We start from the raw sequence: 19,904 nt of genomic DNA on the forward strand, positions 1-19,904 counted from the left end.
AGGAGGGCTGTGCAAGGTCACCAGCCTCACTTTCTCCTCTGGAGCAATCTGGGTCCAGTGGTCAAATATAGATCAGGACAACTGGAGATGGCCAGGATGCCACCTAGCTTCCCGGGAAGTATGTATAGCCTCCCTTCAATATGAAGAGATTCCATATGTCCAGATATTAGTTTGATAAGCTGGCCTCTGTGGTCCCTTACAACTTTGAGGTTCCTTGCAAAAACAAATGAAACTAAGTCCACCCTTCCCTTCCCTTTTAAAGAAAAAAAAATAGGTTCCCCCCCCCCATAAAGCCAGAACACTTGTATATATAAATAAATGCTGAATGTTTCTCCCAGAATGGTGGCTTTTTCCTTTTTTGCCTAAGAGATGGGAAGGAGAGGATATAGAATGGTGGTGGTACTGGACAGCCCAATAACTATGTATGAATTACACCTTCGTTCTTCATTTATGAATTAATGAATGAACAAAAAGGCATTTACCACTTGCCACCCAAAGAGGCAGTATGGAGTGGCAGAAAGAGAGCTAGAATCAAAGCCAGGAAGACCTTCTTTTCTGCCGAATAGCCACTGGCTGTGTGACTCTGGGCAAGTCCCTTGACCAATCTGTGCACTAGGCAGTTTTCTAAGATGATCTGGTATAAGGACCTTCCTGATCTGGCAATTTCCTCTACAAATGAAATTCCAGGTCCAGTTCCTAGTCTTATGTTCTTGACACTGAATTAAGCACTAGGGATATGTCCCATGCAGAAGGCAAAGTTCTCCAAAGGACAAAAACCAGGATACAAAGAAGAATAAAAGAGTTTTTGCCTTCTAGGAGTGGGAGTCTAATCAGGGAGATAACATGAACACAAAAAAGCAACACCCAATAGAATGGGACAAGGGTCAAAAGATAAGTATTCATACCCGAAGGAATCAGGAATGTTTGGCAAGTAGAAGGAGGGATTTTGGGGGCACAAGTATTTAAAAGACTGTCATTTGTAAAAGGGATTTGTCTTATTCTGATTGGCCACAGAGAATAGGAGTAGGAGCAATAAATGGAAGTAGAAAGAAAACAGGCAGATATAGGAAGACATGAGTCCTTCTGAATGAGTGGATCATCACAGAAAAAAAAAAATCATGGTGATGAGACTTGGAAGACAGCCAAGATCTGAATAAACAGAACAGAGAAGGGAAGGTATTTCAGATGAAGGGAACAGTGTGGGAGAAAGGGGTATTGACTGTCCCATGTTTATGGGGCAATAAGCTCAAGTTTAAGGCACAGAGGTCCTGTCAATTTCAACGGTTAGAATTTCAGTGGATTTTAAAAGACGATAGATTTCTTTAAGGTCCAGAGGGAGTCCCAAACCTGGCCTGTTGCCTCCCAATATTCTGCAGAACCTTTGGGGAGATTAGGGAGCTCCCAGGTGGTTGGGAATGGACTAACGTCTATCACTAATGATATCACCTCCATGAATAAAGAGGGTGGGGAGAAGAAGAGAGATATTTCTACAGTTTAAATTTCTAGAGTTATTTTTAACATAAATATAAATAGTTTCCTCCACTACCCACCCCACTCCAGAAACAGCTGCAGGTCCTGGCTCCAAAGGCCCAGCACCTCCTCCACAGCTAACTTCTACCCACGGAGGAGATGAGGGAGTTTGTTCTGTGCTGAGTGCAAGGGGAGTCTCCCTTGAAAGCCAGGGGTCAGGAGCCAGGAAGTATGGGGTCCTTAACTCTATATGTCCCATCTCAGGATTGTAAATGGAGTTATGTGCCAATTTACTTCCTCAGTCTGGGGAAAAAAGAAGCTGGGGTGGAGGAAAGGGAAGGGAGACATCTGCTCTCAGACTGATGGGGATGTCTACCTGTTGTTCAGCTGACTTCTGGGGTCATGTATTAAGTCCAGGCAAGGAACCTTCCTGTGGTGGATTATTTCAATGAGAGCCTGGCCGTTTCAAAGGATAGGATTTTCATCCTCATCCTTGGGAATGGGAGCCTGAGTAGAGGTGGGAGGTGAGGCTATCTCTATCTGGGGCTGCTTTGATTAGGAGGGAGGCTGAGGGTTGTGTCTTTCTGGGAGGACACTTTGAGCTCTTGATTTGTTTCCAGTGACCACAGGGATTGAGTGAACCCTATAAGAGGACCATGGCACACATCCAGCCCCATGGGAGATGAGTACCCTTAACAAAGGTCCATGCCCTGAAATACCATCCAGCAAATGGGGGGAGAGGAGTACTCAGATTGATCATAAGTTCTTCTCATGAGCTCCCCATTACACCAATGATTCAGATCCAAGAAATGATAATAGGAGAGATATATATGCTTCTGTTATGACACTGGAACTCTAGGACAGGGGTGGGGGACCTGCAGCCTCAAGGCCACATGTGGCCCTCTAGGTCCTCAAGTGTGGCTCTTTGACTGAATCCAAACTTCATAGAACAAATCACCTTGATAAAAGGATTTGTTCTATAAAACTTGGACTCAGTCAAAAGGCCCCACCTGAAGACCTAGAAGGCCACATGTGGTCTTGAGGCTGCAGGCTCCCCACCCCTGTAATCTAGTCTGTGATGATATTACCACTTTTTGTTTGAGGAGACAGAGGAGTAACTTCTGGGGAAAGAGGCAGGCTGGTGAGGGGCCTGACTTCTGACAATCCTCCTGCTCTTCTTCAAAATTGTGTTTGGGTTCCTATTTTCTAAGGGAACTTAGCACTCATGCTCTCTGCAATAACTTTCTGAATCAAAGTACCCTTCCCAGGCCAATGTACATTGTCTCACCCTATTAGAATGTAAGACTTTGAGGACAGGAAAAAATTTTGCTTTTCTTGACATATGGTAAATGTTTAATAAATGCTTTTTCATTCATTCATTTATTCATATGGGACAGCTATGTGGCACAGTGGATTGAGCACTGGACCTGGAGTCTGGGGGCCCTGAGTCCAAATCCAATCTTAGACACTTACTAGTTATACAATCCTGAATAAGTCGTTTGATCTTTCTTTGCCTCCGTTTCCTCATCTGTAAAATGGGGGTAATAATAGCATTTGCTTCAGCATCATTGTCAGAATTAAATGATATAATAATTCTAAAGGACTTAACACAGTACCCGGCACACAGTAAACTCTATATAAATGTTTGTTATTGTTATTATTATTTCATTGACATACTAGGTTTTAGACCAGGCCCTGGCTTATTTTGAGAGCCAGAAAATCTTGATCCTGCCTATGGTAGGAGATATTCAGAGCAACAAAGTACCCCCAAAGTGATCCTGTTGATCGTTAGAGGGAACTCATCACCCATCCTTGGTAGCAGCCAAAAGGATTGTTGGTTACCTACTCCCTGACCCTTGGGAGTTGTATTCCCAATGTGGGAAGAGAGGACTCATTTTGAAGGATCAGCACTGGAGGGCAGACTTTGACAGTATTGTGGGAGTTTTATAAATAAATGTCTCTGGAGGGGAACAGAGGAGGAGAATTGGAGAGAGAGAGAGAGAGAGAGAGAGAGAGAGAGAGAGAGAGAGAGAGAGAGAGAGAGAGAGTGTGTGTGTGTGTGTGTGTGTGTGTGTGTGTGTGTGCGCGCGTGTGCTGAGAAAGGCAGCCACAGCCAGGGAGGTGAAGGACTCTCCCTAGTACACTGATCTTTTAGCTTTTGGAGATTTTTCTTTTTGCTGGCTTTGCAATTTGGCTTATTAAGCAAATCCAACAAAGACTTTCTTGCCTTGGTGAATCTATTTCTCTCTCTGTCTCTCTCTCTCTCTCCCTCTCTCTCTCTCTCTCTCTCTCTCTCTCTCTCTCTCTCTCTCTCTCTCTCTCTCTCCCTCTCTCTCTCTCTCTCTCTCTCTCTCTCTCTCCCTTTCTCTCTCTCTCTCTCTCTCTCTCTGTCTCTCTCTCTCTCCCTCTCTCTCTCTCTCTCTCTCTCCCTTTCTCTCTCTCTCTCTCTCTCTCTCTCTCTCCCTTTCTCTCTCTCTCTCTCTCTCTCTCTCTCTCTCTCTCTCTCTCTTTTAAATTGCAGCTTGTAAAGCGTGGCAGGCTTCATCATTAAAGATGCTATTGCTATTTAAAAGTTTTACTTGCTGCTTATTTACATTTTAAATGCCTTGCTAGGTAAAGATAATGTTAATTTTAACAGCATTTGAGTTTGTGTTTTTGCACGTAGGGGCTCTTAATCTGGTCTCCACGGACCCCCAAAGGAGTCTGGTAACACATTTCAAGACATCCATGGATGGGGAAAATAAAATCACACCTTTTTTTCACTAACTTTTGGTTTCCTTTGTATTCCTATATATTTTATTTTATGTACTTAAAAACATTATTCTAAGAGGGGAATTTGTAGGCTTCATCAGATTACCAAGGGGATCTATGACATACAAAAGGATTAAAACTCCTGCTCTAGAGAGTGTAAGGAAGAGAAGGGAAACTTGTGGATAATCGGTTGAACTAAATTTAACCAGTTGAGAGATCACCCTTTCATCTTGGTTATCAACAGATAACCTGGGGGCTCAGAGCATTTTATGAATTTATTGATTTGAATTATATGAATTTATTTTATGACTTTATTGCATTTGGTATTTTAAAGTCTTGTTTGTTTATTCTCGTTTCTTAGCTTTGTAGAGAAAAGAAGCCTTGTAGAGCTAGGACCATCCTTGGGAGCCAGTCGTCTTAGCTCTAAGCCCACAGTTCCTTTAGCAGTGGGAGATCTGGGTTTTTTTCCACCCACTGAAGACAGAGAAGGAAGAGTAGAGACTTCAACAGAAAGTCATGCTCAGAGCCAGCCACAGTGACCTTTGATGGAAAACATTTGTATAAAGCAATAGATCAAGTGGTATGGTGTGGTGGAAGGCACACTGGGTTTTGAGTGCCTCCTCCTCTAAGACTACCTTCCATACCAATTTATCTATGTGTACTTTCCCCAATAAAATGTAAGCTCCCTGAGGGCAGAGACTATTCTCGCTTTTTCTTCATATTCTAAGTATGTGGCACATAGTAAGTGAGCACTTACTAAATGCTCATTGAGTGAGTGAAAACGTAAATCTGGTTCCAAATTCTAGTTGTGCTAGTTATAACCGTGTAGCGTTGATCAAATTGTATAAGCTTTACAAGCTTCAGTTTCCTCGTCTGCAAAATTGTCCTATTTATTTCATAAAGTGTTGCGAGGCGATGCATATACACACACATACCCACATACTATTGTTATATTATATATGGAAATATATACAAATTATTTTATATATATGTATATATACACATATTTACATATATACAGTATTAAGCTTATTGAATCTTATGACCACACTAAGACCTTCAGGACACCCTTTGTGTGTATATATGAATGTAACAACCCTTAGAAAAGGGCTTGTCAGCCACAAAAACCCGTTGAGATTTGTATTTCTTACCAGTTTGGGAAGAAGAGAAACTAAGCTAACTCAAGATCAGCCCTCGAATAGAAAGAGGGTTAATGGAGGGTTGGTTTTTTTTTTCCATGCACAGGGACGGCAGTAGTTTGGGACTCTTCTGGAGAACAAGGAGAGAAGGCAGAAGTGGCAGGTAGATGGTGGTGGGGGTTGTCCCAGGGCAGCTGGTACCTGCCTCAGCTGCATTGTCCTTATGTGAGACCGTGAGAGATGACCTCTGTCTGCATGGACAAGCTAGGAGGACCATGTGTTGTTGTTGTTCAGTCATTTTCAGTCTTACCAGACTCAGTGACCCCATTTGGGGTTTTCTTGGCAAAAATACTGGAGTAATTTGCCATTTCCTTCTCCAGCTCATTACAGATGAGAAAACTGAGGCAAACAGGGTTAAGTGACTTGCCCAGGTTCACACAGCTAGTAAGTGTCTGAGGCTGGATTTGAACTCGGGAAGAGGAATCTTCCTGATTCCAAGCCCAGTGCTCTATCTACTTCGCCAGCTCGCCAGCTCTAGTGTTTCTTTGCCTGTGACTGTGTAGTGTCTTGGATGCTCCCTCTCCCAGGTGTAACAGAGAGAAATAAGGCTGATGAGAGGAACAGTGGTCCAGCCCTACCCTGCCCCTGCCTTAATTTCCATTTGTGTTTTCTTAAATTTATTCTGTTAAAGGATACATTTGCCCAGCACATAGTAGGTGCTAAATAAAATGCTGCTTCCATTCCTTTCTCCTCCGCTAGTCTCCAGGCCATTATTTGAGTTTTTTTCTAACCAGGGCCATATGCCCCAACCATTTCATACCTACCCTGCTAAGTGCAGAATCACTCTGGTATAAATCTACCTCCTAGATGTGACTGAAGGTTACATACATATTATACATAAGTATCTATCATATCAACATGTAACACAAACATGTAGTGCTTTGTAAATCTCCAAGCACAATGTAGCCATAAATTGTTATCATCTTCCTACCTCACAGGGCTGTCTGTGGTCCCTGAGGAAAGGACTAAATAAACCTTAAACTAGCTATACAACTCTGTGTGTGTGTGTGAGTGAGAGAGAGAGAGAGAGAGAGAGAGAGAGAGAGAGAGAGAGAGAGAGAGAGAGTGAGTTTTTATTGGACTTAGGATTTCATCAGTTTATGGAGCTCCCAATGCAGACTAGCAGAGTGGAAAGGAAGGGAATAAACATTTTATTTAGCATCTACTATGTGCTGGGTACAGCACTTTACAAATATTTTCTCATTTGAGGTTCAAAACAGTCCTGTGAGGTAGGCATGTTATCCCCATTTTATAGATGGGGAAAACAGAGATTAAATGACTTGCCCAATGACACACAGCTAGTAAGCGTCTGAGGTTGGATTTGAACTTAGGTCCAAGTGCTCTATCTGCTACATCACCTTGCTGCCTTTAGTGTTTCCTTGGAACATTAGAAAGTAAAGTAATATGCCCTGGGTCACACAGCCAGTTGATGTCAAATATGGGACTTGAACCCATGTCTTTCTGAGTCTGATACCATCTCTCTCTCTCCTTTGTGAAACTCTGCCATATTGTTATTTAGTAATGTGTGAGCTGGTAAAAAGTGATTTGACTGTGTCCTTTCCCCTCCTTCTTCCCCTGAAGGCAGGGGCTGTTTTACTTTTATATTTGTACCCCTAGTCCCTAGTACCTTTAGCATGTAGTAGGTGTTTAATAAATGCTTGACATCTGACAACTTAAGCGAAAGTGACATAAGACCATCTGGCCCCTCTCTGTCCCAGAGGCCAGCTGATTTCCTTATCTGGCACTCTCTGGGTTGGAGAAAGGATTCCCATTTCAGGTAGGGATTGGACAATGTCTTCTAAGCTCCTTTCCAGCTCTGACATGCTATGATTCCATTTGACAAATTCCATTTTCATATTTTTCTTTCTTCTTTCCTTCCCTCCCCATGTGACCCTCAAACTTTCTTTTAATTTCAGCAAAGGGCTTCCCAAGACTAACCATGACCTTCTCAGCTACTGCAGCCTAAATCTGATGCCCCACTACTACCAGCCAAGCATTGTATGGGGCCCTTCCTTGACGATGCCATATGCCCTCCCTCTTGCAGGCTTGGCTCAGCTGCTTAGCTAAATAGTCACCAATGTCTGGCTCCATCCAGCAAACAATCTGACTCAAACAGCAAAAGAGTGTTGGGAGGAGGATGTTTCCTGGTGTTTTCAATGCCCCAGTGTCTGCCTTTTGAGAAAAGTTCCCTTAGCCAGGAATTGTCCCTCTTCCTTCTGAGAGCAGAGATGACAGAAAGCGCTATTACATTCATTTTGTTAAGGTGCGGGTGGAGCAGAATAGGGAGGATGGGGATGGGGGAAGAGTGGACAGTGACAGGGATTCAGGCTCCAAACATGACTCCTTTTCTTCTGGAGCTCATATCTTGACTAGGTCAATATTAACTTAGAGGCAGCTGGTTGGTATGGTGGATAGAATGCTGGGCTTGAAGTCAAGAAGGCCTGAGTTAGAATCCTGCCTCAGACACTTACCAGATGTGTGACTCTGGGCAAGTCATACAACTGCTGCCTGCCTTAGTTTCCCCAACTGTAAAATGGGAATAATAATAGCACCTACCTTGCAGAATTGTGAGGATTAAATGGTCACATTTGTACAGCCTTTAGCACAGTGCCTGGCACATAGTAGATAATACATGCTTGTTTCCTTTATTCCTTCCTTCTGGAGCTCAAACCAAGGCTAGAAGTGCAATATTGATTCAGAGGCAGCTAGTTGGGCAGTGGATAGAATGCTGGGCCTGGAGTCAGGAAGGCTTGAGTTCAAATCTTCCCTCAGACACTTAGTAGGTATGTGACTCTGGGCAAGTCACATAGCCTTTGTCTACCTCGGCTTCCTCAACTGTTAAATGGGGATAATAATAGCACCTCCCTTCCAACGTTGTGGGGATTCAATAAAATAATACTCATAAAGTGCTTAGTGTAATGCCTCCCACATGGCAGGTGTTTAATAAATGCTTGTCCCCTTCTTTCTTTCCATTTGTGCCAGTCTATTTGCAAATGAGTTAGTAGAGTTCTAGAAAACAAGGGCCCACATGGTACAATTCCTTATACAATATGAAACACTCTGAGTGGTATTGGAAGAACAATGTAATCAATCACTATGTTTAATATGTATATATTTTTGTGCCTATACACACATATACATGTACATACATACATGTACATGTCTATGCACTCTGTGTGTATACTGCAGTACACATATGTACTCATATACCTTCACATGTGTACATACATGCATGTGTGCGTGTGTGATGTGTGCATACCTATGTGTATCATGGTGTACATATTAATATGTGTATATTGTGTAGGTGTGTATATATATGTATATTATATATATGCAGTCTATGGTATATATCCACATATGTATGTGCGTATATGTTGTTCAGTTGTTTTAATCATGTCCCACTCTTCATGACGCCATTTGGGTTTTTCTTGTCAAAGATACTAGAGTGGTTTGCCATTTCCTTGTCCAGCTCATTTGACAGATGAGGAAACTGAAGTAAACAGGGTTCTTTTGCTGCCCAGGATCACACAGCTAGTAAGTGCCTGAGGCCAGATTTGAACTCAGGAAGTTGAGTCTTCCTGACTCCAGGAACACCTAGCTGCCCATGTACATGTATGTGTGTATACACACATATGAGGACGTACATGTGTGAGTGTATTTTATATATATGTATATACATGTGTATATATTTATTTATATATGTGTGCCTGCATATATGGATGTATATGCGTGTGTGTGTGTATAAGATCTTTCTCAACAGACTGTGGAATCCTTAAGGGACTATTTTATTTTGTCTCTGTGTCTTCAGTCCCTTGTTGCTTAATAAATGCTTGCTCACTGATTGAGTCAAGCCATCTTGCCCATTGCTATCTAGGTGACTCCTGCTAGTATCTGATTTGAGCTGCCTGACTCCAGACCCAGTCCTCTACCTCTCCAGCCTAGCTGCCTCCTAAAGGCCTGGGAGCTTGCAGAATGACTTAAACAAGCCTACCAGGCAAAAGAGGATTCAGAAAGGGTCCAAAGGAGGAAAAAGCCATCCTGGCAGGATGAACTGGAGCATGAGGTGGTGCTCCTAAGCTACCACCCTTCACGGTGATCAGCTGTTCCCTGAGGGCAAATAGAGAGGACACCAACAGCCAATGCTAGGGAAAGGGAGAAAGGAAGGAGTGACATTTAGGACCTATAAGAGACCTGTGAAATTTCAGACACGTAAGACATAGAAATTTAAGACGCTTCCAGAAAGGTCACATGAATGTTTATTACATAGAAAAGAGGGGAAGGAAGAAAAGGTTTCCAAAAGCCGTGTCTTCCAGGCCTTAAAAAACTTGAATTGCACAAAGAAATGTCATGCTTTATATGTATATACATATATAATGTTTATATATATATACGTATACATATATGGGTGTATTTATTTATATATACATGGAGATATATGCAAGATATTTGGGGTCTGTACTGCAAAGTATTTCCCAGTAAGTTACTGAAATTGCTGTTTGAATCAGAAACCTAAAGCGTATTGACTCCTTCAGAAAATGGGAAGCTGCCAGGAGGAGAGGGTCTGATCATGATAGGTCTAGAAGGACCTGTGAAGAGCCCTGCACAGCAGCTGGTCCAGAAGATGAGTTTTCCTGAGGGCTTTCCTTCTGGTTCCTGGTGGTACCACCAAATAGACTGCACTTGGGCACTGGGGTAAAGTCTGGCACACAGGCTTATGGGTGCACGAGGTGATCAAGGATTATAGGATCCTAAGTTTAGAGATGGAAGAAGACCAGAGAGGTCATTCCATGCAACTTCTTCATCCAACAGACGAGGAGCTGAGGCCCAGAGAAGTTAATTGACTTGTCTAAAGTCACACAGCTAGCAAGTGACAGAGGCAGATGCCAGACTCTCGTCCTAACTCCAAATACGGTACTTAACCCCTTTACCATGTGGAGGTAAAAGCAAAGTGAATTTTAATCTAGGAGTCTGGCTCCTATAGTTAGCAAGACTTGGAACTGAGGAGAGGGAAATTTCTCCAAGGCACCCTGAGCCAAGACACAGGTGTCTTTGTCTTTCCCTTGAACTCAGGTCAGGGCATTGCCGTTGGCATCCACTAGTTGGCTCTGGTTCAAATCCAGCCAATACTTCTGGGAAAGCTGTGGGGGGGAGGGGAAAGGGGGAGAAGGATGTGTATGTTGGGGAATTCCCATTGGAGACAGGCAGTAGAGATAAGGAAGTCCCAATGGGTCAAAGAACAAGTCTCATCTGAGGACAACATAAATACGCAGCAATTGGTCCAGTAGAAAAAAGTGGGAGTGGGGAACAGAAAATCACAAAATGAAATCGACCACAGTACTGAAACATTATAAGTCACAACAAAAACATTTATCCATTTAAATACGATATGATGCATATAACATCTTTTGTGTTGCTCTTTTTTCGCTCCTCTCCTCACCCACACACCTCTGTGAATTAAAATAACAACAACAACAACAAACAATATTTTGGCACTGGGTACGACATTGTAAGCCCATGGTAAGCACTTAATAAATTCTTGTTGACTAAGTGTAGGATTTCTGCATATGAAAAGAGTCTGAGATTGATGGTAACTGCCATCTACCTAGGGCAGGGGTTCTTAATCTCAAGTATGTGAATTTGTGTTTAGAAAAATATTTGATAACAGTATAATTGGCTTCCTTTTTAATTCTGTGTATCTTATTTTATTATTTAAAAACATTATTCTGAGAACAAGTCCATAATCCTGACCAGACCGCCCAAGGGGTTCATTTTACAAAAAAGATTGAGAGCCCCTGTCCTCTGGCGATCTTAGAAGGAAGACTGCCCTGAAGACAATATCGGGGCTCACAGAGGTGTGGTAGGTTGTAACCAGCTGAGAGGCAATGGAACAGAATCCATTTCTCCTCCTCTCCTCCCCTCTCTGCTCCTAGGCCACTGCAGGGCTAGTGAGGATGGGCATTCTTGCCTCTTGTACTATTTAGCTTGATGGATAGCAGGAAGAGAGAGATGATTGCTGTGGCAGTAGAAAAAAAAAGAATCCATCTACTTCTCAGCCCTCCACTGTTGAGAGTACCATCCTCAAAAGTGGATCTCTTGGGTCAATGCCTATCCACCCACTGAGGAGTCCTAGAGAAGGAAGAGCCTGGGCAAGGCGAGCAGTGGGGACCTAAAGGGGGTCAAGTATACTGAGAACACAAGGAAACTGAAGGAAGGACCCACAGACTCTGTAGCTATAAGAGAAAGGAAGGACAGCATGGAACCACAACAACTGGAAAGGTACTGGAGGTGATACCGTCCTGGACAGAGACCTAGCATGCTGCAAATGGTGGGAGAGGGGCCTCTTCTTGGAGCAGGTTGCAGGCCATGGTACTGAGTTTCAATTCCATTCTCCTTTGTTCATCACAAAACAAACAATTCCCAAGGCCAGAAGTAGCCCCAGCTTCCCTGTTCCTCTCCCTGTAACACAGCGGGGCAATTTTTATACTTGTTTGGGCAGCTAGGTGGCACAAGTGGATGGAACGTTGGGCCTGAAGTCAAGAAGACTCATCGTCCTGAGTTCAAATCTGGCCACAGACACTTGTTAGCTGTGGGACCCTGGGCAAGTCACTTTCCTCATCTGTAAAATGAACTAGAGAAGGAAATAGCAAACCCCTCCAGTATCTTTGCCAGGAAAACCCCAAATGGGGTTCATGAAGAGTCAGACATGACTGAACAACAAAAAACACCTGTTTGGGTGAGAAAGGAGAGGTCACAAGGAAGTAGGTAAAGGGTATGTAAAGAAGGAACAGTAGCAAGGTACCTGGGCAGCTGGCTTTTCAGCAACCCTGGACAGGTGGGGAGGAGAGATCTATCCATCTTTTCTACCCCAGGAGAGGGGAAGACTATGTATACCCTAATTCAGGGCAAAACCCATAGCATGAGCAGTCCATGCAAGAAAGAAGAGTGGAGCCCAGAAGAGTGTCTGTCCCATCCTATGTCATCAATACTGTCACCACACCCCCAATACGAGGGGTCTGGGACCATTCAGCTTTAAAAACTGGCCAGAGTTGGAGATGAGCCACTGTGGGAGGGTTCTATTAGAAGTTTATTTGCTGGAAGGCAAACTAGCCCAACCTTTTCATTTTGGAGATGAGAAAACTGAGACCCAAAGAGACATACATTGCCTAAGGTAAAAACCTGGTATTAAAGAAAAGAAGTGAGATGTGAATCCAGGTCCTCAGACTCTAGTGCCAGGGAGTGCCCTTTCCACTGTTTTGTTTGGCTTCAGTTATTGGGGTGACTGCTTCAGCTAGGCCAAGCTGGGCTGGCCTGGCCTGGGCTCCTAGGCCACCAAAGGCAAAAATAGGCAAATAGGTGTCTCCATCTAAGAACAAAGTCTAATGTCACCAATTCAAGGAGTCTCAGGTAGAAAATGGGGGAGAAGGAAGGGCTGGGCAGACTAACATTTCTGTTCTCCTTTAGAAATCAAGCTAATCCCAGTGACCATCCCCTCAGTATTACCTACAACATCTTCAAGAGAAACTTGGGTCCAGGGCAAAAGAGTTGGAATGAGGCTAAGAAAATGGCTTTGGTCCCTGACTCTGACAGCGGTGGAGAAGCAGTTGCTCTTCCAGCCCCTTTCAGCATGGGTGAATAGTACCAGATGGAGCTTTCAGGGAAGCAAGTATCATTGTCCCCATTTTAGAGATGGCACATTAAAGGAAGTGACTTACACAGTAGAAGCAGAGCCAGTATTGGAAGTCAGATCTCCCAATTCCACTCCAACAAACATATTCATTAAGTATCTGTTGAATGCCAAACAATCCACATTTATGGCATTACTCTGCATCCTATCAGGTGGCATCCATTAGGAATTTCCCTTTTAAGCAAGTGGAATTTTCTCTGGTTGTGAGTTTCTTCCACTTTGGGTTGGATCAATAAATTTGTCTGTGGTGTTTACCCCTGTGTTATTCTTTTAAGTTGTCCTCCAGTAAACTCTGAGACTCTTAAGGGAAAGACACAAGCTGAATAACTTGGTATTCCAAGGACTTGGCTCTAAGAATAATCTTAAAACAGCCTGTGGGCAGAGAGGCCTAAATGCCAGAATTTGGTACTAATGGTGCCTCAGAAATACTCATGGCATACATAAAATGTAGCTAAGTGGGTAGGGTTGAGCAGAGAAGAAACTTCTATTTGGGTCAGAATGTCTGTTTGGGTTGGTAATAGCCCTGACTTCATTTCTTAATCAAGTCAGTCTATTCTAGAGCATGTGCTGAGTACCTGTGGACCCCAGGGGAGGGTAACAAGAAGAGCCATTTGCAGATTTTCAGCCTGAGCAGGCAGTTCACAGGGTCCTAGATGGAGTCTTCATCTTGTGTCTGATTCATCCATTTAGAGAGTCCCTGGTGCACTGAGTTAGGTTTCTCCTTAGGACAAGTACTTTCTAATTCCGGGGACCAACTCAGGAGAGGAAAGAGAAATGATACTGTTTTATTTCAGTTGTACGAAGCTGGAGCCTGGTGGATTGTGTCTTACTGGACACTATAAATAAGAGCTGTCAAGATAGGATTAATCCCTTGGGGTTGGTGGTGAGGAGGGAGGGGAGTAGATACATGATCAGTTTCTAGCCTAGGCCTCTCTGATCTTTGGGTTCTACCTGAGGAGTCCATCAGCCACCTCAAACAGCCAGTAACCAAGAATAGACTCTACCTAGATAGCACACAAGGGAACCTCTTTTTGAGTTTTCCACCAGCTCCCACTACCCTCAGGGTTTAAATGGTGCCTTAGCTATGGCAGAAGCACTTTAACTGAACATTGAGCACAGGAATAACAATAATAACAGTAAACAAAGCCCCCACACCAACTCAGGAATTGGAATTTAAATTATACATCCTGTAGCTTGTGATACAAAGAGGCTTTCTTTGCTCACAGCAATAATACAACAAAAAGAGCTAATGGTAGTAAAACATGGTGGTGCGCACTGGAGCCCCTCATTCACCACCGTGACAATTCCATCTTGCCAAATGCCAGTTACCCCAGAAGAAGGGAAGGGGACTGCAAAGATGGAGAGCTTTATGTCTTGAGAGCAGAGAATCAGAGTGAAGCCTCCAAAACCTACCCTGACTGGACAGGAAGTCCCAGAGACAAAGAGATAACTATTGAAGGAAAAGTACTCAATGAAGAGAGAGATGTACCTATGTATATACTGATAGTTTTAAATATATCTAGATCTAGTTATCTATGTAGCTCATTATCTATATATCATATGTAATATATAGTTATCTATATAGAGACCTACATATACAGACATGTAGATATCCACATGTAGATATCTATATATCTATGCAGGCATACATTGAAGGTTGAGCCATCTCCCAGAGAAGCCAGTTTTATTCTAGCAATCTTTTCCCTCCCGGGAAAATCTCAGGAGTTTGAAGAACTTCTTGCTGGATCCTCTGCATGGGATGCTTCCTTTTATCATCCTTGCTCTGCACCCTATTATCAAACACAGTAACAAATATTTTCATCTCCAGGAGTATCGAGGCTCTAGCGAGGCTGGAAGCTTTGGTGTCTTCCATCCTTTGTTTCCTCCTGGCAGAAATGTTAATTGTGTAGATATTGGGGTGGGGGTGGAGGGGATAAGTCTGTCTCCTTTCAGGATGCATTCTCCCTGCTGCTCCTTTTCTTCCAAATTGTTATTCTCAAACTTCATGGGGGTTTTCACCTGCAGAGTGCATTAAAAGTTATCAATGAACTCATCCTCTCTGTGACTCTGTCATGTTGAGTTTGGGAAGCAGAGGGTAAGAAGGCAGATGACTGGCTGCCATCCATCTCCAATTTCAGGCCAATATTTTCCACATCCAGATAAAGGACAAGAATTCATCTTTAAGGACTTGTTTAATAGAAGAAAGGAAAAAGTTATTTTCTATCTTTTGTACTGAAGAACTGAAGTGTTGGCACAGGATTCCTGAGTGATGGTCACAGGCGGTTAGTCCTTGATGTGGAAGAGAAATGAGTTGAATCTCACTCGGGTTCTTATTGGGAGAGATTTCATTCCATTTTCTCCTTCTGATTGCATAAGAATCACTCCAGAACATCTTCTCCCACTCCTCATCTTTAAAGTCCTACAGAAATCTGAGCTCTCATTATTTTCTTCTTCTCTCTTATCCTCTCTCCTCCCATTTCTTCTCTGCACTTCTGTGGTGTGTGTTGGTTAGGGGCATCAGCAGGAAAGGAACCATTTTCATTACATCTTTCTTGACCCCTTTATGTGTGGCTGACATCTAGCTTTCCCAAGACATGAGCTGCCTCTGGCAGCCTAGATAGGACTTGGGTGTGGGATACAATATTTGTCTACATAAAATACAGAAACAGTCATAATGATCACTCAGTGTTGAGTTGGACTGAAAAATCATGAATCATCATGTGGTGGGACAACCTTCCTGAGAAGTGAGAGAAGCTTCCTTATAGGGTCATAGACCTAGAGTTGTAATACTAATGACCCTGAGGTAGCAGAGTCTGGAGAGGGAGTCATTTGCTTTGTATTGGCAAATTCTTTGAAGTCCAAGACCAAACCTGAGTAACTCACATATTCAGCATTTAGCATTATATCACTTGCATATGGGTATTTAATAAAAGCATTCCAAAGACAGTCGTGACGACATAGAAGAAAGTCAGGCTGTTCTCTGTTCTGCTGATAGTTCCATATGTGACCCTAGGTGAGTTAATTCTCCATCCATAAAGCAGACATGCCAGCCTCATACTATTTCATAACATAAGATAAAGATTCTACACCAAAGGGAGCATAAGGAATTGCGCAGGCCACCACTCTATTCCCTGATATATTCTCTTTCCAGTGTCCTGTAGGGCACCCATAAGACCTGAAAAGTTATTGTACCTTGCTTTCAATGCCTACCTTGCTGAGCCTGATATTTACTTATGCGATATCTCATATGGAAAGTGCTCCAAGCCTTGGAGATGCCCCATCAGACATGTCTCATATTCTACTTGATTCTGACTTGATGATGGGACCAATCTAAAATGTCTGTTCAGATTCCTAGACAACTGAATGTTCTTTGCTGCGGCCACCAGTCAGAACCTGGCTCATTGCAGCTGGGTACTGTTACTCACCAGGTGTACATTCTCTTAGAAGTAGCCTGATTTTGAATCAGCAAATGTACCTCTTAATGGCCTGGTCCGCAAGCAGTCTGCCTGGCTTGCTCAGATCCCATTTTGACATAAATATTCACAATTGTTTGTCTAACGGAGATCATGACTCAGGATGATGGCCTGACTGCAGTGAGTAACTCTTGGTACCATCCCCCTAATAATGCTGTACTGGCAGATTTAAGTAGCAGCCATTCTCATAGTTTCTGCATCAGTGCTGGGCTTGTTCATCAGTTACATGGAAATTTTTCTGTTCCAGGGGCTCAAAAAGCAGTCCTTTTGGGGAAAAGAGACCTGTCTTCAGGGGCTGCCAAATGGGTGATTGCGCTAAGGCTCACTGAGTGCCTGTGCTAATCCATCCCACTCAGGCTCCTGATGATACCTGTCACTCAAGGAAACCCTACTTGTTTGCTGGATTGCTTAGGCTCTCAGTTTTCCCAAATAGGCTGCAAAATTTGCTATCTCCTCTCCACCCCCTCAGCCCTTACCCCAGTCCAAGGCCAAGAAAGCAGAGTTTTCCCAGCCTCCTCTCTTGCTTGTGGGGGCAGCCAGCCCCCATCTGAGGTTGCTCTCTCCACCCAGACTGTCAGTCAGCCTCCTTGAATGCAGTCTGAGGTGGAAGAGGAGTGGGCTGGAGGGTGGTAGTGGGTGGCACCAACCCATTGTTTTCCTCAGCTGAAGCTGTTTTATCTTATTACGGGGGAGGCCTTTCTCCTTGATTCAGCTTCCTAGAGAGCAGCCAGCCCACTCTAAGCTTCAGCTTGGAGAATCCTCTTCATAGAACTAATGGCTGTTGACCGACCTCTTGGATGAAGCAGAATTTTTTGGCACAAAGAAATTCAGGGAGTGGTTGAATCCAAACAAGACTGAAGATTGGAGTCAGGAGGTTAGAGAGATTGACTTGGTGAGAAGGAAACCCTCAGGGATTACCAAAAGCCACACTCCAGCTCAGCTCAACCCAACCCAACCAATCTACCAACACCAGGCCAACTCCTTGCTGGAATGAAAGAGGAAAGGGGCCAAGTAAGGGGAAAGAGAGTGAGAAAAGCAGCCAGTAGACAAAAAGAGAGATCTCAGGGTCTGTCTTTGAGAATGAAAAATGAAAAAAAAAATTTAAATACACTGACAATTCAGGGCATGAAGGCCCAAGTGATGGTGATGATGGCACTGCATTGTTCTATCTAACGGGGCCAAGACACCTGGCCTGGCAAAGCCCAAATTCTACCTTCCATAGTGAGAATGGAATTGGCCTAGTGGACAGGGTAGATGGACTAGAATGCCCCCACTTCAGTATGCCCTTCTCCCTTCATACTACCCCAAGGTCTGGGTCTTGGTCAAAGGCCAAATGGAATGACATCCAACTGGTATCCTTAATTTCTCATTTGCTGCCATTAAGGCTGAGGATGTAGAACTTTTTAAGCCTAAAGTACTGAGGAAGCAACTCTTGGTTCTCCAAACATTCTGTCCTGCAACGTGAGTGAGCTTCTGTGTGAAGTACAGAGTGGAAAGGGCCATCGGGGAACCGGTCGTGGGCTCCTGGCCTAATTGGATTAGGATGTGCCAGTGATAACACTAGAGGGAGCCTAAAACTCACTGCCATGGAAAAGGAAGGTAGGTACTATATTCTTCCTGGCAAAGCTGAAATCACAATTCTGTACACTTCTTATGCCGATATCACTTATGTAGTGCAGCTGGGAGGCCTGAGAGTACAATGAAGGGCAGAGGGGACTCTGAGCTGTTCAGTTGTTTTTCAGTTGTGTCTGACTGAGAAGAGTCAAAACTCCAAAAACAATACACTGCCAGCCATTCTTTCAATATTAAACTATGTTCTGAGGCTCACCTGCGGCTGGCTGTTGACAACGGTGAGGGTGACCTACTAGTGGGACTCTGTAGTAAGACACAGACCTTTCCCAGCTCTGGTGCTCCCAGCTAATAAAAGCCAAGGCCCACCATCAAAGGACTTTGAGTCTATGTACACGTTGGGGTTCTCTGGGAGGCCAGGATAAAGACTCCCTAACTCAGGCTTACAATGTATGTGTCTGTTTCTTGACCTGTCCCTGCAGCTCTGGTGCCCCATTACCATCAACAGGGAAGGGAAATGCCCTTTCCCCCCACCCCCAATGTTAGTTACTGGCCCCAAAACTCCACAGAGCCTAGGTCTTTTACCAAAGCCCAGGGCGCCTTCTGGGGTATTCTTTCAGAGCCCCCTTCTTCACCTCTGAGTCCCTCATCCTTTCCTACAATGCCTTTTGGCTTCAGCTCTCTCAAGATTCAGCAAGAGAGAAGCAGCCCCCAGTGCCTGCTGAGAAAAACAGATGTGTTTTTCAAAATAAATAAATTTTTAAAAAAATCCCTCCCAAACCCTCACCAAAAGAAAAAAAAAATAAACCCCACACCAAACCCATGAAAAGCCAGAAGAGAAAACACCAAGGTCTTTGGCCCAAAGATGCTTAACACAGTCTCTTCTGGACTCCCTGCTGGTGGCTCTGAGACTCACAGCTGCTGTGGGATGCCCTGCTCCTTGTAGCCTGTGTGGAAGAAGCAGAGAAAATGTGGTTAAAATTACTGTTCCCTGTTTATTTCATACAGATGTGGAGTGTGGGGTCCTGTCTTCAACCCTGTGGCAGAACCAGGCCACTGCTCAGTGTCTTACAAAATATTCCTTATGGTCCCAACCCTGACCTAGGCAGCCCGGTTCTGTAGAAAGAGGTGGGCTGGAATTGGAATCAGCTGATCTGATTTTGAGCTCCCGCCCTTTGGCTTATAAATTGATGTGACCTTGGACAAAACTACCTTAAGCTGTAAAATGAGGGGGATGGGCTTAGATAAGCTCTAAGGTCCCTTCCATCACAAAATCTACAACCCCTCTGCTCTCTCTGAGTCTCAGTTTCTTCATCTGTAGAGCTCTGGACTTGGAAAAAGGAAGACCCTGTCTTGGACACTTAATTTTGTGACTCTGGGAAGGTAGTTCTCTCAGCTTCCCATTTCCTCATCTGTAAAATGGGAATAATAGCAGCACCTACCCCCTACCTCCCAGGGTTGTTGTGAGGATCAAATAAAGTAATATATATAAAAGGCTTTGCAGACCTTAAAAAGTGCTCTATAAAGGTTAGTTATTAGGTTTCTAATAAAATGGGAACCAGAACATTTGCCTTCCTTACCTATCTCAAAGAGCTAGTGAGAGGATCAAATGAGTAAATATCTATTTTATATCTATAAAACATTTTGTAAATGTGAAATATCATGCAAATATTACCTACTATCTATTTTTAAAAATTAGTGTAATGTGGGTGTACTGCATGCCTTGACCACTTAAGATGGTGTCATCTACATGGAAGA

The 19,904-nt window shown here is 43.6% G+C and overlaps 1 protein-coding gene across 1 annotated transcript in view; it reads right to left on the reverse strand.

Moving 5' to 3' along the window:
* Positions 1–9,659: 9,659 nt before the first annotated feature.
* STUM (stum, mechanosensory transduction mediator homolog) overlaps positions 9,660–19,904 on the reverse strand; it is a 107,868-nt gene continuing 97,623 nt past the window's right edge. The window contains exon 3 of the mRNA XM_020982138.2: positions 9,660–19,093. Coding sequence (XP_020837797.1) covers positions 19,059–19,093 — 35 coding nt within the window. The 3' untranslated portion in view covers positions 9,660–19,058. The remainder of the gene's footprint in view (positions 19,094–19,904) is intronic.

The sequence above is a fragment of the Phascolarctos cinereus genome, unplaced genomic scaffold (genome assembly GCF_003287225.1).
Source record: "Phascolarctos cinereus isolate Bilbo 61053 unplaced genomic scaffold, phaCin_HiC Scaffold_5;HRSCAF=322, whole genome shotgun sequence".
Taxonomy (NCBI): Eukaryota; Metazoa; Chordata; class Mammalia; order Diprotodontia; family Phascolarctidae; genus Phascolarctos; species Phascolarctos cinereus.